This window comes from Ciconia boyciana, chromosome 3 (assembly GCF_034638445.1).
Source record: "Ciconia boyciana chromosome 3, ASM3463844v1, whole genome shotgun sequence".
NCBI lineage: Eukaryota > Metazoa > Chordata > Aves > Ciconiiformes > Ciconiidae > Ciconia > Ciconia boyciana.
In genome coordinates, this window is record NC_132936.1 from 8,617,990 (window position 1) to 8,642,232 (window position 24,243).

The following is a 24,243-nucleotide window of genomic DNA, read 5'->3' on the forward strand; positions in this document are numbered from 1 at the left end:
CTACCCTTTTTCAGTTTAAAACCATTACCCTTTGTCCTATCACTACACACCCTTGTAAAGAGTCCCTCTCCAGCTTTCTTGTAGGCCCCCTTCAGGTACTGGAAGGCTGCTATAAGGTCTCTTTGGAGCCTTCTCTTCTCCAGGCTGAACAACCCCAACTCCCTCAGCCTGTCTTCATAGGAGAGGTGCTCCAGCCCTCTGATGATCTTCATGGCCTTCCTCTGGACTCGCTCCAACAGGTCCATGTTCTCCTTATTTTGGGGGCCCCAGAGCTGAACGCAGTACTCCAGGTGGGGTCTCATGGGAGCGCAGTAGAGGGGGAGAATCACCTTCCTCGACCTGCTGGCCACGCTTCTTTTTATGCAGCCCAGGATACGGTTGGCTCTCTGGGCTGCAAGCGCATGTTGCGGGGTCATGTTGAGCTTCTCATCAGCCAGCACCCCCAACTCCTCCTCAGGGCTGCTCTCAGTCCATTCTCCACCCAGCCTGTATTTGTGCTTGGATTGCCTCGACCCATGTGCAGGACCTTGCACTTGGCCTTGTTGAACTTCATGAGGTTTGCACAGGCCCACCCGTCAGGCCTGTCCAGGTCCCTCTGGATGGCATCCCTTCCCTCCAGTGTGCTGACCGCACCACACAGCCTGGTGTCGTCGGCAAACTTGCTGAGGGTGCACTCAATCCCACTGTCCATGTCGCCGACAATGATGTTAAATAGCGCTGGTCCCAATACCGACCCCTGAGGAACACCACTTGTCACTGGTCTCTACTTGGGCATTAAGCCGTTGACCACAACTCTTTGAGTGCAACCATCTGGCCAATTCCTTATCCTTATCAGCAGGCAAGGAAGTCAGTTGCAGCTGATTAGGAAAGATGAGAAGGTGTTGTCTTGGCAAAGTGTGATGGGATGCTTTCAATTAAAATGGAATTTGTAGGTTGGAATGCATGTAAAAGCTGTTCACATTCAAAACTAAGGAAAGAACATCTTGTGTACTCTTTGCTAGCTTATAGTGTGCACTGCCAAAAGAAAGCCTTTCCATTGACAGCTTCCAGAGTCACCAATAAAACAACAAAGCAGCACCCTGTTAATGTAGTTGTATTTTATGTGATACTTGGAAATCTGGGTCCATCTGCAAATGTAGTCCAATGCGTTAAAAATTTTTTCATTAAATCTTGTGAAATCATTTTACCAAGTTAAAGCCTGATTTTCTGTATTTTTCCTGCTTCTCAAAGTTTTGATTTTCTGAGGCATTTGCAAATGTGTCATGTGTGGACTAGATACAGTATAGTCTGGTCAAGTAGTTACGCTTGTTTTTCACATTTGCCTTTTGAACCCAGTGCTGGTTCGTATCTGTAGAAAATAAACTTTATTTCTTCAATTTATGATGCATTTCGTCTTACAACTAAAAAAATAGATTGATAAAATACAGCAAAAGGTTTTCTGTCTTCTTGATGACACACTTTTGAGGACTTCTAATGTGTAATTGATGTGAACTAATCAAAGCCCTTGATGGACACTTGGGATTCTGAGTGTCTCTGAAGAGCGCCTGCTTAGAAGATGAGGACTCTCAGACATACCTCCTGCATATGACTTACGTGTGTTTGTGACTTAGTGATGGGCTTTGGGAAAAATTGACATTAATGTACACCCTTTGTTGTCATTTTTAGGCCATTTGGATCTGTGGGCTTGGTTGTTTAATTCTAGGAAATGTAGTCTGAAGAGTTTTTTTTCAGTTTTAGAGCAGGTGTTATGGGACTACAGACTTCTAAGGTCAGATCTGTTCAGGATCATAAACAACATGAGTTGCAGGTTCAGTGTGGCAGAAACATAAAATAGCAAAGACAGCTTGGGGAACACTTAGTGGCAGAAGTTTTCATTGAGCTTGTCCAAAGAGAAAGAGTCTTAACAAATATATGTAGGGAACCAAAATAGGGACGTTTTGTGTTTCCTTGCTGTCAGGACTGAGCTGGGATAAATGGATCTGGCTATTTCTAGGTTAAGTTTTGGATTGAAGTTTCTCATCATTGAGTAGGTGATGAAAGATAGTTCTGTCCTCTGCGTTGTCAACAGTTGATGATATAATGCTCTTCTGGCATGCAAGAATTCTTGAGCTTTTGTATGAATACACTGCTGAAACAGCACATCATATTTATTCTGAGTAAGCATTACATGCGTTCAGATGCATTAACTGAGTATTAACCTATATAAATGTTCACATTCTTTAAAGCTGGGCATATATGGTTGCCTCTGCTTCATGCTTGAATTTGAAGAAGAATCACACTGTACCTGCTTCTGTCCTGTCGTTTAGTTGGAAAAGCAATTGGAGTACCAGATTAGCTAGTTTTATATGCAGTACAGATATTCAAAACTGGCTTCTTTGTGGTTTTTTTTTCCTTTCTTTCTGTTGTTTGACCAGGAAATGTTCTTAAAGGCATGGAAACATAACCATTGTGTGTTAGACATAATAGTATTTGTGTCTTTGAAGCACTGTCTGTGGGGAAAGTCTTGCCCATCACAGGATATGAGGAAAGTAGTAGTTGAATCAGATACTCTTGATTTGATTTTTCCTTTTTTTTTTCTTTTTTTTTTTCCTCTTTCTTTTGCGAGAGCATCTTAAGCCTTATTATCTGACCAACTTTTTAAAGTCTAGTATCACAAAATTACATCTGGAAAGAATGCAGTGTATTTTTTGTGATCATAAAACATAAAGCTTCACAAATGTATGTGGGTAAAAATTTCTAGTTTCCAGTTGATTTAAGTGGTGGTAAATTTCCCCAGAAAACATATGTAGGGCTCATTTGAGCTGGATACTAGATATTCTTTTTCACTCGGTGGTTTTTCCAGCTGTAAAATTTGCTGTTTCTAGATTTATAAACCTTGTTTAATAAATGTTCACTGATATTCTTAATTGTTGTCTTTAGTGATTATTAAAACAGATTAAATCTGCTAATTGTATAATATGTTGTAGACATTAATGTTGATGTTTGCTGTTGAAGTACCTCCATCAACTGGAAAAAGTAATTCAGTATGGATGAATTGACAAATTAAATATGTTTGTACTAAAAGCAAACAATGAGTGTTGTACGTTTCACTGAAAAGCAACATTCTAGATGTCAGTTTTCTCCACATATGAGGTTACTTATTAAGTTACAATTACTTTTCAAATTTCAACAGCGTTGGAATAATTTATTTTGTGTGTTTCAAAGGTATGGGAACTGGTCTTCTCTGAAAAAAATGTTTTTTCATGAGTCATATTTAGGCTTCCAGTGTGGGCAATATATTTTGTCCTGTTCCCCAAATAGAGATGAAAATGTAACAAACTCGAGGCTTGTTTCTTGCCAGTTTTTCTGAATGGATTAAAATGAGAAATAGCTATTCAATATAAGCAATAAAGTAATCTTTTAGCACAATTTTGAATTTTCTAGCAGTTGTTAAATAAAAACTAAGCAATAATTTAAGGTTAAAAAAACCTGGGAAGAATATAAGCAAGCCAGGTCTACCTTACAGATTTAGGAGATGTCCAGTATGATTTTGCAGGCAGTATAGTTGTATGAATGTTCCTGGACCCTAGGGGGTAAATTCATTCCTGGACAAGTCTCTTGTTACTTTTGGGAACCTCTGCACTGTAGTCCATTATACTGTGTACATCTGCCAGTGGAAACGGGCTACACCTGCTGATTCTAGCAAGTTTCTAAGGATTGCAAGTTGATTTACCATTCACTGTGTTTGTATTTGTTTATAAATGCCACTACTGAGTAAAGTAACAATTTATACTTCTGAAAACTCCCATATCTCTTAAATAGCTGGGTTGTGGTTTTGAGCATATTATGGTATTGATCCACCTACATTTTCATACATTTGTAGTATTTCCCAGTTACTTCTGTCTATATCAGTGTTGTAATATACAATACAGAACAATGTAGAAATGGTAAAGAATTTACTTAATTGTGATAAAACTAACAAGTGTGCTGTCCTGTTTTCTAGACAAAATAATTAGACATAGAGCTTGTACTTTGAAGGACACAGCTCATGCTATCATTGCTGCTGAACTGGATCCAGAATTTAATAAGATGTGTGAAGAAATCAAGGAAGCGAGAAGAAAAAGAGGTATGTTTAACTTGGTTTATCATAACACAACATACATGGGATAGAAAACAGAATTTACAAATGTCCGTATAACAATTTAAATTTAAGATGAAATATAGAACTCATGTCAGACTCAGGCAGTGCATGTTAAAGGATGACTGAGCTTGACGCTTGTGTACTTTTTCCAACTATGTGAGCTGGTCCGATAAGGCACTATCCTTCTTTACAAAAGAAGGATGCATTGCCTATTGGTACAAAAAGTATTGTAGAACATGGTGAAGAGATAAATGTTGGGATTGCTGTACTAACTGAAGATGTGGTGAAAGCAGAGCTGTATTCTAAAAATGCCATGTAATGCAGTGTAATAACAATTATGATTAGGGAGAATGGCATTTAAAACAGTGGATTTTCAGTTCACCCTGGCATGATGTGCACAAGTGTACTTTTGGTGATACTCTTGATTGTTTTTGGATTAAGAAACAACTATTACATCCACATTGAAGGGAACATGAGGTTGACATTCTAATAGTCCAGAATCAGGAAATATAGCCCCCTACATTGGAGGACATCACTGACTTAGTTTTGTTTAAATTAGTGCAGTTGTTTTCAACTTGCCGTCCATAGACGTCCAGATCTGTGGACAGCTTCTAAAGTGACCACAAAAGCTAATCGGAAGCCCAAACATACTCTCAGTAGGGCTCTGTTTACATGAAAGGTTCTGTACCTCCATGGAAAATTTTTAAAGGTCTGAAAATTGAAAAAAGGTTGAAAATCACTGATCTATAACATTAGAACAAAATTTCATGCTGATTTAGGGATTACTGATTTCAATAATTCCAGCTTTACCTTGCAAGTTGTTTCCTGCTTTGCCAAGAAACTACATTATTTGATTTCTAGGTTGAATTTGTCTGGTCTTAACTTATAGCTGCTGGTTCTTGAAATACTTCTGTCAGTAGATTGAAGACCCTTTATTAATAATTTTCTTTGAACTATGCAAGTATCTGTAGGCTTTCTCTTCTTCAGGTTAAAACATAATACAGTTCCTTTTATTTAATGGTTGGACTCAATGATCTTAAAGGTCTTTTCCAGTCTGAACGATTCTGTGATTTTTCCCATTCAGTCATGCATTTTTTTGTCTAATTCTATACAAGCTTCCAATGTGTGTCTTGAATTGTGGATATGAGACCCAATTGTAATTCACTGTGGTTGTAAAATAGAACTAATATAATGCCTTCATTTCTCCTCTGTACTTTTCTATTAGAAGTATAAGAATATTCACAATTCTGGCCTTAGTGTCATGCTGAGAGCTATGCCTAGTTAATTATTCATTATGAGTCCCCCATGATTGTTAAAGGTTATTGCTTCGAAGGTTAAAGTAACTGTTTGTAAGAGCTCTTTGTTACAGGGAGTGACTATATAGCTTGTAAGTCCCTCCTTGCAAGTCTCCCAAGAGCTAACTGGAACACTGCCCTTCTTTTTGTGGCAGTGACCAAGTAATGTATATTTCTGGGGGCAAAACCTGCAGACCCTGTTGAAGGAGGTGAGTTTTCAGAATTCATAATTAAGGCTGATGGTGTCATGCAATGAAGTTGTTAAATCAGAAAAAGAAGATACTATTGGTGTCAGATGCTGGATAGTGGACCCTCAGATATAGGTAGGTGACTAGCAGTACCAGTTTGTGAGTGACAATAGCTCACATATAGCAATGGACAGATTTAAAAGTGCATTCTAGGCATTGGCATGGAAACTGTTACAGCGTCACAGATACCTGCAAGTCCCATTTCAAAGATGCTCGTGCATTTGGACCACATTGTGGTGGCTTCAAGAACAAATGAGCTTTGCAGTTGGTCTCGCTGCAGAGTGTGGAAGGCTAAGATCACTTACTGGATTAGCAAGGACAGAGGATTTGGAATGCATGGAAGAAGCTTTGTTAGATTAACTGGTTATGAATGAACAAAAATATATCAAGCTCTTGAGGTCTGAGGAAACCTCATGCTGTAAGGCAAGCACAAGAGATTGTCCTATGTCTGGATCAGGAGTTGTGTCAAAGATTGTGGTGTAGAACATCAAGATGGCGGCACTTCAGGCACGTAGTCTTGGCACTGGTCATTGTAACGGATGGAAAGGATGTGAATGCTGATCAACCTTGCCTTTACTCCCGTTTTGCTCTACAGGATATGCTCAGCAAGACAGCAGATCAGCAAAATCACGGTGCCTCTGTTGGTCTAGATTTTGACGTACCCTGTTTTGGAACATTTTGGACAAGGGACGACAAAGTCATATACTTACATTTTCATCTTTTGATTGGATGCCCACTAGGTTATTAAGGGCTTTCTGGTTTCTTCTTTGGATTGATTACCAGATGGTCAGGTATAGAAGGGATCCCCAGATCCTCCTTCTTCCCTTCTGCTTCATAATAAGGGTATATTTTGAAGTAATGGAATGTTTCAATGTGGAAATACTTGAGAAAAACTGTGTAAGCAGGGTAAACTATGCCTTTTGCTGTCCAAAAGCTTTGTGCAACTGGTCGCTTAAATGCAAGGGTGGTTGCTCACACCAGACTGTTTGCCTGAGCGGAGCTACCTGATGAAATCATGCTGAATTGGGCAGCCAGCCTTGTTACCTGACCAGTGTATGAGACAAAGTGGTGGGGAATTGGACCCTTAAGTACATCTTCTTAATATCAACAAGAGATATCCAAGCAAGGCCTTAAATGAATGTTGAGACTGAAGTCACAATGAGTGTTCTTCACTCTAAGATGCACAGCAAGCTTTTCTTCAGCTCAGAGTATCCTAAGCTTCTTTCTTCATCTTCCTTTAAAAGTGCCAGACTGGCATGTATACAGTCTGATGGGAAAAAACCGCACCATTCAGTGTCCACATTTCTCTGCATGTATGTCTGGACTCAGCTGGATAAAGGATCCTACCTTCAAGCCTTACTAGAGTTAAAATTCTTAGCTTGCCAACAACACTCTTGTGAAAGAAGGGCAGTAATACAGACAGTGGGACTACGGAAAAAAAAAGTCCAGGTCCTGTGAATCTACTAGTGGTTCTTAGACTGAATCGAAAACTTGTATTAACACCTGCTCAGAAGAGGTCAAGATAGTGTTGCAGTCACAGATTGAGTCAGAGTGGGTGGCTGTGGCCATCAGAAAGGAAATTTGTCTTTTGACAAAAAGAACATGCTCTGTACTCAGTTAGATCTTGGCCAACATTGTCTTGGCTACGTTTGGAAAGACTTTAACATTCAACATGAGATTTGGATGGAATTGAGCAAGCTGATCTGCATGAGGCTTCTAATAGTTTCTCTGGAAATGTTATCAAGTGTTTCTGTCTGGAATCACAGAGGAGTCTGGAAGGCAAATGACACATACTGTAGGCTTTTTAATCTGTACCCAGTTGAAAAGCCATTGATTTTCTGAATTGTGCCATGTATTAGCTCTTAATTTATTTCCAGGATACCGAAAATTAAGGTTAAGGCTAAAAAGCTCCATATCCATTTTCTTCACAATTCTCTTGGCAAGTTATATAGCAATGTTACATAGTTTTAAAATGGAAGGTATTTTCTACATCACTTTCTTTTTCTACAACTTTTCTGTTTTTTTGACAGATCTGCCATTTTTATTTAGTACTGACAGGTGACCAATCTCAAAAAAAGTACTGCAGTGTAACAGAATGATAAACTGTATAATAAAATTAGTATCTAGAAGTTAAACTAGAATTTCTTGTTCTTGTATTACTGAAATGAGGTGCTGTTGTTGAAAGATGGTAAATCTAAGGATAACAAGTTCTAAATTGGTAAATTAAGAACAATATGTGCTAGATTACTGGAATTTGCAGCTTCTTGTTGAAATGAGCAAATAACAAGGTAGAAGTGGTGGATGTTTTGAGTAACAAAATAAGTGTGATACGCAGTTTAAAATATTTGTAATGGTACCTAGAAACTTATGCTGTTAACTGTTAGGTTAACTGCTATTAACTGTTAGGTGAGAGTTCCTTTGTGAATCTTTTAATTTCTGCATCCATCAGTTTTAGAGCTTCTTGTCAGCTCTTGATTACTTGGTTCTGGTTACTGTTGGAGACATGGTATGACATTTTGAAGACCGTTTTAGTGGATGGATAGGAAATTCTATTTCACAAATATGAAACTTCAGAGATTCATTTATGTCTTTAAAATGTGCTTAACCAATATGAAAGTTTGCATTTTTAGAATTTAATTAAAAAACCTATGAAATAATAGAAGCTATAAAATAAACTTATTACAGAAAGCAAACCAGACTTTTTGTTAAAAGCAGAATCACATTTTCTTAATCTAAGAACTCATATTGACTCTGAAATGGATCCATTTTACATAACATAGATCATGGTGACAATACAAAGTTTTTATTAAGATAATCTTTTTGATATGGCATACAATGCCATTATGAATTGCCACTTATTTTAAATCATCTGTTTAAAATTAGGAAAAATTGAAACTGTCAATAAGAATTTGCTTTATAGAGCAAATATGGATAGAAGAATGCAATCTTTGGGGACCCAAGTGTGAGAGACAGTCGTATTTTTCTAAGCCGTCAGAGCTGACAGTTTTAAGATCATGCAACCAGTGAGTTATTTTGTCAGTAGAAAACAAATATTCTTGATTCTAATCTTTGTTTTGAATGTCCAGCTAAATATTAATTGATGTGTTCTAAGCATGGTATTCCAAGTTTATTTTTAAATTCAGTAGTTTTATGCAGCTTGGTTTATTTAAATAGGTATGGTTATCTTCTGTATGCAGGCTTATCAGTAACAGCAGAACAAATAAATCCTCATGGTTCCACTGTACGGAAAACAGAAGCTAGAGTTGAAGAGGCTTTTCGGAACAAACAAAAACCCACAATGGCGGTGTGGCCCAACTCTGCGAATAAATGTGCATGTGAGTACCTTGGGTGATAATTGTGCAAAATTAGAGGTACTTCCAATGGCAGACATTTCAAATGTCTCTCTACTGTTGTTTTCTGATTATTTCCAGAAGTAATTTTAGGCATGAAACACGTGGAACTTTAAGAAATACACTTTTCCTGACTATGTGAAATCTCTGCCAAAGAAGTTGTAAAGCAGCAGGATTTCTGTTTTTCTGATAAAAAATAATGTTTTTTCTAATCTCAGTATTACATTTTTCTTTGTAAAAGACTATTTTCAGTATAACACAACTCTGATCCAATGAGAAGATCACTGTTATCTGTTTGATAAGTGTTAAGGTTTGTTTACTCTGTGTGTGTATTCGTAGGTACATACCTACATGCTGCTTCATACTCTCACATGCACTATAGTTACTCATATCCTGTCTTCCGTACATACAGTATCATGCTAAAAGTTAGAAAAAAGATTACAAATTTAACTGTATTTTCCTTTATGGCACCTGGTTTTCAATAGTCAGTACCCATTATTGGAGGATGTTAAGATACTCTTGCTGCAGCCTGCTGGAGTAGTCCAATTAATTGATCAAAATCTCTAGATTTGTGAGGAGTGACTGTTTAACTGTGGTGAGGTAATCAGAGGCACTGCTAATTAGTTTCAAGAAGTGAGTTGATTAGAACAGGTAAATATATAAGAGGTATTTTTGTTATAAATAAAATAAAGACTATAGGAGAAAGTGAGTATGAGGGATATACTCATAGTTGTGCATGGCGTTCCTGCTGAAGAAGCGGAATCCATTATTAATATATTATTAATAGCATTATCAACTGTTGCTTAATAGGCAAACTGATAGATTGGAGTTGACGTATTTTCATTGGTCTTTGTGCTCTCCTTCATGGTGCTTTTCCTTGATGAGAAGGAGTTTTCTAGGCATGGTGATAACTGCCCAGAGATGAACATTGTTTATATATGAATGATAGTGTTGATGTCAGATAGTTTAATTAATTAGAGGTGTATGGTTTTATTTCCTGAAGCTGTAATTTCTTCCGTTAAAGGAATTAAAGTCAATCAGAGTTATGGCTTGAATAAATTGTTATATAATAAATTGATGATGTGGATCCAAGCTGTTCTTTGTTCATTTGGCAGCTTGTGCAAAACCAGAGAGAGGAGGGAAAGGATTCTCAATTGTTTTTTTTTAGTTTCTGATGAAATCCAAGATGGAGATTCTCACTCTGGCTGATCTACAGAGCACTTTCTGGGCTCTGCATGCTGTGCAGCAGATGGTAGGGTTTATAGACCTCCAAGCCAGACATCTCTTGGGAAGAGAGATAGCCATTACTGGTGACTTGTATAAAAAGAAGCTCTGGTACCTCTGCTCTCTTCTCCACCTAATGATGTGGATGTGGTGGCAGTCATTTGAAAACTAGAGCCATCGCCTGAAGGAAACTGCCAGCATTTCTGTGTGTAAACAAAAAAGAAGTTAGTGTTAAGGCACTGTTCCTGCTAGTATTTTGGTGATTTACGTTGGAAGGCAAGAAAATTTGAGGCTTAGTGGTGTTTGGGACTATAATCAAATGAAAATCTGCTTTTTAACGCTGAGTCTCGGGAAGGTAGCTAGTCCAGGAGGGATGTGATGCATCCTAGTAATCAAGAGAGAGAACCAGGAATTGATGAGCAATCAGAAATCTGCGGAAGGAATTCAAGTAGTACATGGGCACACTTAAAGACTGATGCGGTAAGTTCAGTAGAGACTAGAAACTAGGAAGATGTGCAGTCTTAGAAGGGTGTTTGGAAGAAGGAGCTGGAGTAAAGTGAGCGCAGAACTGAGCAGATTGTAGGGAGCTCTTATAGCAGCAAATTATATGGCGGATTGTGATTGTATAAATGGAAGAAACAAGTTTAGAGAAGGGATTTCTGAACAGAGATGATTTTAGAGGTAGAGTGGAAATCTTTTTATGGTCAAGAACTAAGATTTTTTTCTTTTAAGACTAAAATGTATTACACAAGCAGAGTAACAAGGACAGTGATTCATGTATTTTAATTACACAGGATAAAAACTGTACTTTCCAATTAATAATTCTGAAAATCTTCCATTTTTTCTGCTATTTGAACTTGAGTTAATTTTTTTCCTTAAGTAAATCTAAGGAAAAAATTACCAATCATAACATTATTTTCCTGATTAAATTATTTTTTTAGGAACTTTGTTTACAGTATTTTATAAAATAGCTGCCAAAACGTCAATTCAGATGAAACACTTGAGAACCCTGAAGGAAATTATTGTCAAGCATCTTCTCTAAAAACAGTGGACTACAGACAGGGCAGCAGCCTTCCCCAGTTTAAAGCCCTGTTTACGGTTCAGGGCTAGTACAATAGAGAACGAGAGTTAGTTTATCATGTGTTGGTTTGTTTTCTGAGGTTATCTGTCTTGTATGAAACTTTATTTAGTTTTTTAGCTACCTGTTATTTTGTAATTTATTTAATTTTTCTAACGTATTTTAGATTTATTTTTTAAATTTGATTAGACCAGATGGGCTATCAGAAATGTGGCACAAAGTAGCTGTACTATTTGAAGGCATGGTGATATGCGTTCCGGAGTTAGATTTAATCTGCAACTTACTAGAAGTTGCTGAAAATCCATTTGGGAGAGTTCTGCCACAGATAACTTAAAATTTTTCCATATTGACTGTGTATTTTGAGAAAAGTGCAAGTGTTCTGGTGGGAACGTAGAATGGGACATAGGTCAAAAGCCTGAAATAAGTAGTTACATGATCACAGAATCACAAAATCGCTGTGGTTGGAAGGAACCTCTGGAGATCATCTAGTCTAACTTCCCTGCTCAGAGCTGGTTGCTCAAGGCTGTGTCCATTTGTGTTTTGAATATCTCCAAGAATGGAGGCTCTGTGACATGCCTGGGAAACCTCTTCTAGTGCTTGGCCACTCACAATAATTTCTTTTTCTTAATTTTGAATTGAATGTCTTGTATTTCGATTTGTGCCCATTACCTCTTGTCACTGGGCACCAATGAGAAGGGTCTCGTTTCTCCTTTGTATGTACGTGTGTGGAAATGGAAACTATCAGCAGTGTGCACTATGGTGTGTCTGGTAAATTAATCATTGCTGAGTGGTTTAGATACATGTTAGGGCGTAAAACATTAGCATCTCTTTAATTGTTGCGATGCTGTATAGTAAAACTTTGTCCTACTGCTCTATTTTGCCAGTAGATGGAGTATGTTGCATATTATTTTACTGTCTTGCAGTTGCTTCCTTTAGTGTTACATATAAATAAACTGCATGGGGAAGATTTGGTTTTACATTCTTATCTTTTTTTGCAGTATTTAACAATAATAGTTGTAGTGATAGACTGCAGATTCTATGTTTTCTTCATAGAGAAGATGTCTTATGCTGTATGCTAAATATGATAGCTGTGAAAATAGCATTTGGAGCAAATAATTAAAATATTTTGTGTTATGTGAAGTATTAAAATATAAGTTTTTATAGAAAGTAATTTTATGAAATATGAAGTAAACACAGTGCTAACCTTTCCCAATAATTGAAGTGATTAGTAGTCTCTATAGAAAGAACTGTAGGGAGATCAAGCAAGGATATAAAAAACTGCTGCAGAAAATGTAGTTCCTAAAGAAATAATACTTTGTGTGCCATTTTGTGTTTGGTTGTGTGGGGTTTTTTTCCCTTTTTTTTTCCTTTTCTTTTCTAAATGGCGATCTTTGCTATCCTACGAAAATATATGTTTCTGCTTTATAATGGAAAGGAGGTTTTGTTTTGGCAGGAGCATTTTTTAAGAAGATGTTTAGACAGAAAAGGTCTTCTGTTTATAATCTTTCTCAGAAACCATTTTATTCTCAGTCTTTGATTTTCATGTGTTTAGTCTCTTTTCTTTGACCTCTGATACAGTGGTGTCAGTGATCGCTGTACTTCAGGCATTCATAAGGCTACAGTAATGCCTTATCAAAGGACATGGCAGACAGATGCCATATGGCTTTTATTATTTTAACTATTTTCTGCCTTTTGGACTAGTTCTGAATTTGGATTCAGAATTTGGATGTTGGCACATTAACAGTCATCCAGATGCTAACATTAAAATCCTGGTAGCTGCTGATGTTTTGTCACAAATCCTACACTTGCTACTGTTTTCTTTTCTCCTGCTCTCTAGAAAAGGGATTTGACTTGGATTAATTCTCACTTGAGATAGAGGCAAGTACTGTAACTTGAAAAACACCATTAAAAATGATTTTCTGGAATTTGAGGACATCTTTACTCAGAGCTGAGGCAACTGGCTTTCTTTGTTTCCTTATCATTTTGTTCTGGGTAGTGTAGGAGTTGGCATTCTGGGATGAGAGTTTGATCTCCTGTGTCTGATGCTGGCTTCAACCAGATGCGTTAAAAGCAAGTTGCAAACATTTGAGAAATAAAAATTATTTTTTCATGCCTGATTCTGAAGGAGATACCAACTTAGCTGATTCTGAGTTGGTTAACAGTTCTTTTAAAACCCTTAGGCTTTGTAATTCTTCTGATTTAAAATGCCATTTAGTGAATTTGTGGGAGTTCTAATAAATCCTGACTACCTGTTCTTTTTTGGGATCCCATTGAACTTTTGGACTCGGTGATACCTAGTGGCAAAGAGATTTTCTTTCATCACTATTAAATACCTGCCTCTTGAATTAAGCGAATGTCTTTTTTCTCTGACGGAGGGCAAAGAGGGTCCTACAATTTACCTGATCAGTGGCTTTTTTTAATATTCTCTTGTTTTTCATCTCCTTTCTAACTCAGTAATGCAAGATTGCTCAGCCTCTCTTAAGGAGGTTTTCCTGAAAGCATTATCACCACCTTTCATATAAACATGGTAAAAAGAGAGACTTTTTAGAAGATTTTTTAATGAGTTTTTCTAAAAATTTTATTCTAAATTTTTTTTCCCCCCTAAGTGGTATGCACAAGTAATGTAATAAAAACAGTTTTCAGACCTTTTAGATATATCTTACTCTTTCCTCCCCTTTGAAAACTGTGGCAATGTTTGCTTTAAATTGTTTAAAGACTTGGTGTAAAGTTTTTGTCTGCAGAAGTTGTTGATTTTCTCGTGTTTATTACCCATTTCTTAACTTCAGTTTTCTTTGTATTTTTTTTTTAACTTTGCCTCCTTGACACAGAAACCAACCAGCAGCCGTGAGCGTTTCAGATATGTGATATAAATGAATGCTGTAAATTCTACTAACATAATTTTAATTAGAGTGGGAGCCTCTTCTCTGCTTGTGAAGTTGCAGGAGAACCTTGCATTTGTTCACGGCTCTCGTGCAGATGGGAAGGTGTCATTCAGTAGTCCTTAAGAGCCAGCTGAATGTACCAAAAATGTACATAGCTGTAATAGTTGCTATTGTACAAAGCTACTTAGCAGAGGGAAAATGAGCAGATCTGTAGAGGTGGAAAGTCTAAAACTGATCTCACAGGTGATATTAATCTGATTGTCTCTTCTCTTTTGACTTCATTTTTCTCTTTAATTTTCCTATGTGACTGTCTTGTCATGTACTTTACTAACATAATTACTCTGGTTTCATGTAAATTATATTTTTACCTTGGTTTCCCAAGAAAATACCTGTGCTCTCTGTCCATTTCTGCTCCCCTAATAACTTCTGAATCATTTAGCTGGGTTCGGATGGATTTGATAGGAGTTGAGGGCTGAAAGACTAGATTCCTGCAGGTTTTGTGGAAATTGGTAGCTGGATAAATCTGTGCATCTACTGAAGGAGAAGGCTATAGATTGAAAATGGTAGTTACTTTTTCTGCCTGGCCTTGTTAGCTGATAAGTTAAAACATTGTATTGGCCAGGCATGGCATGCACACCTCAGATGTAGTATGTCTTGTGTCCTGTTCAGCCGGGGTGGGGAGGAACAGAACATATTGGGAGAGTTTTGTGAGAAATATCGGGAAGAGCTTGTGTTGAGAGCGTTATAGGGGATGGTAGGGGAAAGCAGTTGACTAGGGGGAGAACGTGCTGGGGATACTGCAGCCAAGATTATTTTTTTGGAAACATGCTTCATCTGCTTCTTATGGAACTTGCCGCCTCCTTGTTGAGTAGAAGTGCCCAGGTTCTTCAAGTATTTGTTTACATAACATAAACTGTTACATATGCTGATGAAGGTGATGTTAAGTTGTTGCATACAGTTTTTTAAATGTATTTGTCAGGTCTGTGCCTTGAGTGCCTTCCATCGAGGTGAAGAAAATGACATGTCTTTTAGGCGTTAGTTCCACAGTCACTTCAAGCTGGTCAAACTGCAGGTTACTGCTAAAGGTGCTGTCTTGCCTTTTCACTGATTGTGTATTCCCACTGTCTCCCCTGTGCCAGCAGTGTCGTTCATGAGTTGGAAAGCTCAGTTGGGGAACTGAAGATGTTGAAAACTAACCCAGAAAAAAACCCATACCGTTTCAGACGGATTTAGTTCCCTAATCTGTTTTACTGCAGGAATAGTAGTGCCGGCACAAATGAGGTAGTGGAAATGCTATAGCTGGCTTTGGAGGGAGAAATGGCTTTGTCTGTTAGTGGAAGCTGGCACCTCATTTAGCTTTTCAAGCCATTGTGGAACTGTACTCTGTTCTTTCTTGCTGCTTATCTCTGACTGCAGTTTGGGACTTTGTGACTAAGAACTCCAGAGACTTTCAAGTGGACTATTCAGTGCCCCTTGGTAAGGAATGTGGAGCTACTGGAAGCAGCTAAATTACTGTGGCAGATATCTCTATATCCTGAATGCTGCATAAGAGTGCAAATTGCTGCTATTAAGTGCTTTCTCAAGGCTTTGAGTTACTTTACACACAAGACATCAGAAAGAAGTTTAGGGTTTTGATCATGGAAGAAAAACTTGAAACCCGTGCATTGCTTCAAGTGGTTCTTGATACTGCAGGCACAAAATCTAGATCCATGGTGATCTTGCTTGCCATGAGAATCTCCTTTGGATTTTAATCCCCAGGAATTCTTCATAAAATAAAGGTAAAAACAGAATCTACTGTTTGATGGGTGTGAGTTTTATCATTTAATGACAGAGGATTCACATTCTCTGATGGACTTTTAAACAGTGCAGAGGCATATAAGGGTCGTCTTTTCTGCAGCATAAAGTGAACTTGTTAGCCTCCACTAATACTGTACTGCGCTCAGTATACTGTAGTAGTCAAACTACAGAAGTTTCAAGAGAAACATATCTGCTTTGACTGCTACATCTTCTCATTAGAGTTCCTCCACATTAAGGCAAGCAGACTTGCTTGTTAATGATTGGCAATCTTTGAATCTTCTAATTATATCTGCTTCCTTTTCCAACTGTTAACTTTATTTCTATATAGTCTGCAGTTCTGTCACTGTACTGCTGGATTTGAGGGACAGCAGCAGTGTATACCTCAACTTTGAAGCTTCTGTACCATTTACCCATGTTTTTGAGATCTGTTTTCCTGAGACCATACTAAACAGAAAGGTGACAGTTACCTCTAGATCTTGCAGAAATACTTTAGGAATGTGGGAAGCATTGGAGATCGTTTGTTTGTATTGTTTTGGTTTTTTTGCCCATCACTGTTCTTTAATAGCCAAGAACTGTACTCTGCTCTGGACAGGGTTGCTGTGCACCCCTAGATAAGGGTGCTTATTTCACCAGAAGATGTTGTCATTACTTGATGTATTTGACTTGGGAGTTGTAAGGCAGAACCTGCCAGTGGGCAAGAATTTCTGAAAGTCCGCTACAGGTTTCATTTTACTTGTGCCTAGAGGACTAGTCCTTCTGAAGGAAGTACGGAATTTATTTTTTAATCATGCGAGGCCACGTCTGGGGGAAATGCTGCCTCCCTTAAGTTTAGGGATCTTTCAGCTGACTCTTACAGTGTCTCAACATAGGAATGGAAGAATTGAGAAACTTCACTTACTACTTAACAAAATGTAGAGTAAATTTGTTTTCAGTGATTAATTGCATTGTATTACATTGCACTTTTTTAAAATGCTGTCTGCATAGACTGTGCAGCTTAGCGGGGGAAAAAAAGCGTGGGGAAGGGTTGTTTTTGATACCAACTTCATGTGAACCCAAGTGAAATGCTATGTGTGACTCATGGTCAAACAGGTATTTATCGCCATTAAAAATTCTGAATAACGATTTACAAAAAAGCAAACCAGAAAGAAGCTAGAACTGAAGTGAGGATCCCCTTGGCATATCTATAGAGGTTTTGTGAAGATTATAGAGAGAAGAGTTCAGCAATTCAGAAGGCAAGTGAATGTATTCATGTGTGAATAATTGGTATTATAATAGTTAGAGTCATAGAAACTCAGTTCTATAAAGCAGGATTCCTCTGACAATAGTATTTCTGTGCCTCTGGCACAAATACTGCCAGAAGACTAGGTATCAATGGGTAGATTTCAGATGAGTAGTTTCAAAAGAAGTAATTGAAAAGGTATTAAGGCGTTAACTTGCAATTATATATACTCTGTTAATTTTTTTAACAAAGTTAACTTGAAGTTTTCTGCTGCAAATAGCTATCCCATTCTGTTACTTACTCAAAACTTTAATGTGTCATGAATCATACTGACTATAAAATAAAAAGTGTGGGATTCTACTCTTGTTAGTTTACAGTCTTGTAAAATATCAGCATTAAGGTAGAAGAGAGGGGACTCCAGGTTAAGTTTATTTTTTAGCAGCAGTTCATTAACCCATTAGTTCCTACCCATTAGCCCTTTAGTTTTGCATCAGTTTTACCCTGTGGTAGCTCCTTCCTTTTTGAATCATATTCAACTGTCTTGCAGGATTCAGAGATAAAGTTTACTCTTTCCTGCCTCATATGACAGCTTCTCAGGTCCGTGTTATTCTCACAGTAGTGCCTTTTTCTTTCCAGTAAATATAAAGAGAATCAATCTAGATGATGAAATCTGGTGCTGGCTTCTATATTTGCTTGCATGGTTCTTTGCTCCATTAAACACTCGTCCTACTTGTACCACTCTAATGGCTTTACTGGGGGAAGTGGGCAGGACAGAAAGACAGACTGGTGGTGGTTTCTGTTTTTAAATATTGTATTCCTTGCTCAGCTTTTCACTCTTCCTAGAGGCTTGGCTGCCTGTATAAAAGGAAGAATCTGTGTAATGATGTTATGGGTGCTAAGGATCTGAAACCAAAACTTCTTCTCATATCCCAAAAGACGTTCCTTTGCACATAGGAATACAGCCTAGGTGAGAACAGAAAGGCGTAGTTTTGAAGGGGCAGTTTAAATGTGAGGACTAGAAGTCTGCTTTCGATATGATCAACAACATAAAAACTGGTGAGTGGGCTCTCAAAGATACATTAGGTAGGGGGCTAAGAATCTCACTGAGGTCATGAAAATGATGTGTGAAGTTTTGTGTTAAATAAATTCAAATGAGAGAGGTAGGTGGATTTATGAAAGCCTGAGGAGACAAGGCTTCGGTGGCTGGGATGGAGGGGGTTGAAAGCAGGAAGGCTTTTATTTGAATGACGAGGGAAAAGTTGATTCTTAGAAGTATAGGGACAAAAAGGAATCAGGATTTTAGAAATGTTGGTCACAAGTTGGTTACCGGTCTGGGTGGCTCAAGTGGTGATGGTCCTGCCTTGAAATAAGAACTAGTAAGAGTCTGGGAGGGAAAAACTTTAGCATTAACTGAGTTCTATTGACTAAATGTGGGTGAAAACCCAAAGTAGCTAGGTTATTGCTTTTGTCAGTACAAATACTATTAAATGTTGGGAGGCCATCTTCTACAGTATCTGGCAATGAAATGCTGTTCTTCTTTCCTAAATTTCAGGGGTTGGTTGGAGGTATCTTTTTTTTTAATATTGTGACATAACACCAGTTTCATAATAATAGCAGTGTTTCAACCAAAGCTCTGTTTTGTGTGCATACTTTGATGAGGTAGCTGAAAAATTTCTTGCATTTACTGGTTTTGATGCAGTGTAAACCTCAGAATTTCCTGGGAGGACATCTTCTGTGTCACTTTCTGTGGTTGCTTTGTCCTAATTAAAAACAGCAATAAAAAAACCCATGCACAATGTATGTTCTAATAGTACTGCATGAGAGAGAATGTGAACTGGACTTGCTGACTGCTGTTTAGGAAGACTTGAAATTTAATGAAATGTGTAATACAAGGATTAATTCCATTTTACTTTAATGTGATTTCTCCCACACTTAGGAATTTTAGGAATGCACCTGTGTGTTTAGCCAAATTATGGGCTCTTATCCCAGGTAGAGCTCACAGGGTGGACAAAACAGATGCACTAGTAAAATGGGCATATTTAAAGTACAATTCATCGATGTAATAAAAGTCAAATATATTTGACATTGTATCTGTCTCTTACAGCAAAGTCAGCCTAAAAAGCCAGAATCAGTGTATCTTTAAAAATTTCAACTTTCTTATTAATTTATACACTTTAGGACATACTAAATTTCCTTTAGAAGACTTTTACTCCCCTTCTGTGTTTTATTTATCCATCTTGGAGTTGACCTGAGGCTAAAACCATTGCCTAATAGGGGATTTTCTTTTTTTTGTCTGTAAGTTTACATCTCCCTGTTTAGTTTCAGATTTGCTGCTTCTGTAATTAATGAAAATCTCTTGCACGATCTAGGGGAAGATTACATGAGCTCCTGAAAAGTTACGTGAATAGGTTGTAGTTTGTCATCAAGAAAACAGTGACACTGACTGTACAAGCCACTATCAAATCTACAAAATAGCTGGAGAAAGGGGATTTTTTTCCTCAAATCTTACAGTTCTCCATAAGGTTTATTTGTAACAATAAATACACATTCCAAATTAGACTATGTTTTTATTGCAATGTGATTGTATCTTTAGATAACTTTAAAGCTAAAAGGTTAAGATTTATTCCTAATGTAGTGGTTAAACTACCTGCTTACATACGCCACTCATGGGGAGGAAATTCTGAAGGTCAACTGTGCTTCTCTGAGCTTCTGTGAATTAATTCTTGACACTTGTACCTGCATAGTGCTTGTATCTTCAAAGCAAGATCTTTAGTAACTCAGGGAGAAGTTGGCAGACACAGATCTAGGACTTAATACTCCATAAATCAAAGCAACCTACAAATACCAAGAACATTATGGAGGTGCTCAACATAGGAGTTAATTTTGAAATGGAAGAAAATTTGTTAATCTTTGGTAACTATTGGTAGCAAAATTATAATCACTTGGCTGCAACTTCAGCAATTTTGCAAAAATCTGAGTAGTCTGCATCATTACTTGAATTTGAATGTAGAAATTTCTGTTTTTCTCAATCTCTTCCTTAGTCTTCTGAGCTGTGTTTTGTTAGTGCTTTTGAAAAGGATGTTGACAATAGTATTAGGTTTGAATGGTCTTCCTTCTGTATTTGCTGATCATACTGCAAATGTGCCACAAAACCTCTTTTAGATTGGTGCCTTAGTTGTATTTCACTAGGTGAGTAAAAAAAAGCAAATAGGTGAGTAAAAAAAAAAAATGCCCTTTCTGAAAAAAAGTTTAGTATGTGATTTTGCAAAGGCACAGAAAGTACAAATAAGAAATAGGAAAAATGAAAAGTAAGGATGCAGAAGTAATGAAAAAAGGATCACATGCCTATGTTGCTTCAAGCTGAGGTACATAATGTGGAGGGAAGGCATTGGTGATGAGGCTAGTTTAAGGACTATGCTTCCCCTTCTTCTTACAGACTCATTGCATAAATGCAGATGTTTGTGAGGTCTTGCTGTAGACAGGGTTGCTAAATGATCCAGGTCTAAAAGAAAGATCCTCATTTTTTAAAACCACATTTTGTCAATGCAGTGAACTTAAGTACAGAGGTGGGAATGAATGGAAGATTGAGGAGATCTAGCTGATTTAAACAGCAAAGATATCTTTGAATTGACAGTGGACATAAATTGAAATGAGAGGTGCTGACTGGATATAGGGCAAAAACCCTTTTCACTCTTATGATAATTATGCATTGGTACGGGATGCCCATGAAGGTCATTTAGTCTGCATCCATGGAAGTTTTCAATACATGGCTGGATAAAGCCCTGAGCAACCTGGTCTGCCTTCATAGCTGACCGTGTTTTGAGTAGTAGTTTGGACTAGAGACTTACTGATGTCCCTTCCAACCTGAATTATTCTATGAATCCAGGGATTGCACTTCCATTTATTTCACTGTATAATGATTTCAAATTGCTGAGGTTCTAAAAAGGGAAAATGAGAATAACTGTCTTTAGAGTCTGCATTCCCCAAATGAGAATGACTGAGTTCTGTATCATTGCTTAGCTGTTTTCTTTTAGTGTTTTACCTGCAACCAGATATATAAAAAATACATTAAGTAGGAAAGGCTAGCAATTCTTCCTTGTTTCCATAGTTTAGAGTAGGAATTGTGTACACGACTGAGTGTTCACTCCTTATACTTCTAGAAGTCCTTGGTATCTGTAATTTGCTCACATTGAAATCAAGAGACAGCTTGCTTTTTCCTTGAAATGTGAACACATTTGATTGCCTCACACGCTACAGCATATTCTGATATCCTAGTCCATTTACTGAGAGGTACCTGTGCATCTAAAAGTTTCTTTTTTCATTATAATTCAGTTCGAATAAGGAGAAAATCAAGACGGCGCTCACAGTGGGGCAAAGGCATTATTAAGAAGAGGAAAGTCAATAATTTAAAGAAAGATGAAGATGATGCAAAGTTTGCTGATGATGAAAATCATGGAGAGGACAGTAAATTGCTGGAAAATGGAGAGCTGGAGATCAGCACTGACTGCATTGAGGAGAATGGGGAGGAAACAGGAGATCTCTCAATGACAAATGATGAATCCTCTTGTGATATTATGGATATAGATGCAGAGCAGAGGCTTAACAATGGGACATCAGGAAAGGAAAACAATTTTGCATCCACAGAAGAAGAGAGCTCAAATGAATCTCTGTTAATAACCAACAGTGTGACCCTGAGTGCTGAAAAGGAATTAAGGAAGGACTCTACATCAAAAGGGGACTGTGTGAATGGAGAGACATCTGTACACAGCTCAGAGGGTATACCTGTTCCAGCATGCCATAATGGTAAAATGGAATCAGTTGATGCTGTTTCACCCTGTGACAAGAGTGATGGGTCTAGTAACAAGCAAAAATCTTCATATGAAGATCAGCCAAAGGAGAAAACTGAAGCTTCCAGTGAAAATCAAGGAGCTGATCTAGTGAAAGCTGAGTTACCACATTGCAGCAATAATGAAAAAACACTACAGAGCACAGACATTGAAACTAAAGATGCTGAAGCAGATAAAGAAGGTATAGCTTGTTTTCAATGTTTCTGTCCTTATCGTAGTGTCCAAGTTAATATGTGTGTATTTTTAATTGTAATATCTTATGTTACAATTATTATTATATGATAATATTTTATGAACTGCTGTCTATTTATTTGAAACTTTTAGTATGCTTACAACATTTAATTCCACTTAGATAAATTAGAAGTCCACCCTTGACTTGCTGTAATGTTATCTTAGGCAAGTAAGTGTATTTCCATACTTAGACTATTCTGTTTATTTTTGTAGGCTTTATGGGAAATACTGTAAATACTGAGATAACATTTAAACAATAATTAAAGATTTAAAAATATTATCAGTGCGGATAGATATATGATGTATGTTTTGGTCTATATGTTCTACCTGATCTATATTTTGATCTAGATGATATGTTTTGACTTGTTTTGTTAGAGATTTATGATAAAAGTATCATTGACATTGGATGAAAGACCATAGAAATACAGAATATATTCCTTTAATAACACTTGCTCATAGCAAAATTTAAAGCAGTTTAGCTCATAGCAAAAGCCAGATAAACTGTTGTTTATCTATTGGAGAAGGTATCTGGCTTTGGAGTTACAGTAACAGTGCAGCACAAAGATAAGAGAAGGAGAAGGGAAATCCTGGTGGTGCATAAAAGAAGGGGCCACGTCCTTTGAAGACAAGAGATAGTTTCCTTAGGGAAGAGAAATAAAAGCCTTAAGCATGATTGCCTTTTTAATTAGCTTTTCAGAATTATCTAAAAGAATGAAATCTTTACTTCAGAAGTTAGTGCTGAGATTTACAAAGTGAGCTTTAATGAGAGATCTGAATTATGAGACTATCACTATATCCATGTTGGCTCTATTTGTACATACGTATTTTCTCTAAGGATAAGAAGAACAGTAGAAGGTTCGTAGAATATGAGAAAGAGAGTGTGATGTATGTTAAGAGCCTTCACATTTCTAAATTTAGTAGTTGAATTTTGTATACATTAAGGATGGTTATAATAACAAGGGGTCCTCAGAAAAGAAGGCATTTTAAATATTTGAGGAGGAGAAAAACAGTGAATGAGTGTAAGGAGAGAATCAGGAGATGTAAAAATATTTTGTTCTCCACAACAGGATTGGACAGCAGCTTTAATACAGAGGTGGAAGAAAACAGAACGGTGTCAGAAAAGCATGAAGTTTCAGGAGTAGAGCAGATGTTAGAATTACTGTGGTGATGAAGACATGGGATGCTTTGGGGAGTAAAATGAGGATTTGATTCACTTAGGCAGCAAGATTTTGAGCGTTAGCTTAGTAACTGAACTTTGCTTAGAAGCTATGTAATTTGACATTGCTAAGTAGAAATGATACAATGGAAAAACTCTTTCAGTGACATTCAATTTTCTGTTGGGACTTTGGAGTTCAGTTTTAAAGATGACCAGTTTCATGTGTGTTTTCTAAACTCTGTTTTTGTGCACGTATAAACATTCAGAATTCTGCAAAGCTGGTGAATAATGTGCACTGCTGCAGTCATGCTTGCTTGGTTCAAAAAAACCCAACAAACCAAACAAGCAAAACCAAACCAAAGAGAAGAAACAAGCTGTTCATTTTGAGGGACTGACAGTGCTGATAATTGTTTTTCAAATTACAGGTATATTCAAAAGCAAGAAAACACGAAAAGTTGCTATGGAACAGTCGAAGCCCACAAGTTTGGAGCAGGTCCCAGAGGAACCATTGGATCCCTTACCGTCTGTAGTTGTTGACCACGACAGACTAAAGGTAGTGGAACTGAAAAATAAGTTGAACTGTTAATGAAACTGTCCATGAAAAATGCTCCCTTCCTCTGCTATGAAGCAACATTTCCTTTATTTTTTGACTGCAAACAAGTATTATGGCAGCCATAACTTTTGAAGATGATTTGTTGATCAGTGTTTTTTGGATTAAGAGTTAAACTACTGAATCTTTACTGTCCTGTCATTACTACCTTTACAAATCCAGTAATGGCACAGCAGTCCACTATTT

The 24,243-nt window shown here is 37.3% G+C and overlaps 1 protein-coding gene across 4 annotated transcripts in view; it reads left to right on the forward strand.

Annotated features, from left to right (window-relative positions):
- ATAD2B (ATPase family AAA domain containing 2B) overlaps positions 1 to 24,243 on the forward strand; it is an 81,874-nt gene that overhangs the window by 51,821 nt on the left and 5,810 nt on the right. For 3 of the 4 annotated variants that reach the window (XM_072858428.1, XM_072858427.1, XM_072858426.1), the window contains exons 23-26: positions 3,983 to 4,105; positions 8,861 to 8,998; positions 21,546 to 22,241; positions 23,873 to 24,000. In XM_072858428.1, coding sequence (XP_072714529.1) covers positions 3,983 to 4,105; positions 8,861 to 8,998; positions 21,546 to 22,241; positions 23,873 to 24,000 — 1,085 coding nt within the window. The remainder of the gene's footprint in view (positions 1 to 3,982; positions 4,106 to 8,860; positions 8,999 to 21,545; positions 22,242 to 23,872; positions 24,001 to 24,243) is intronic. The other variant, XM_072858429.1, reaches the window with a different exon arrangement.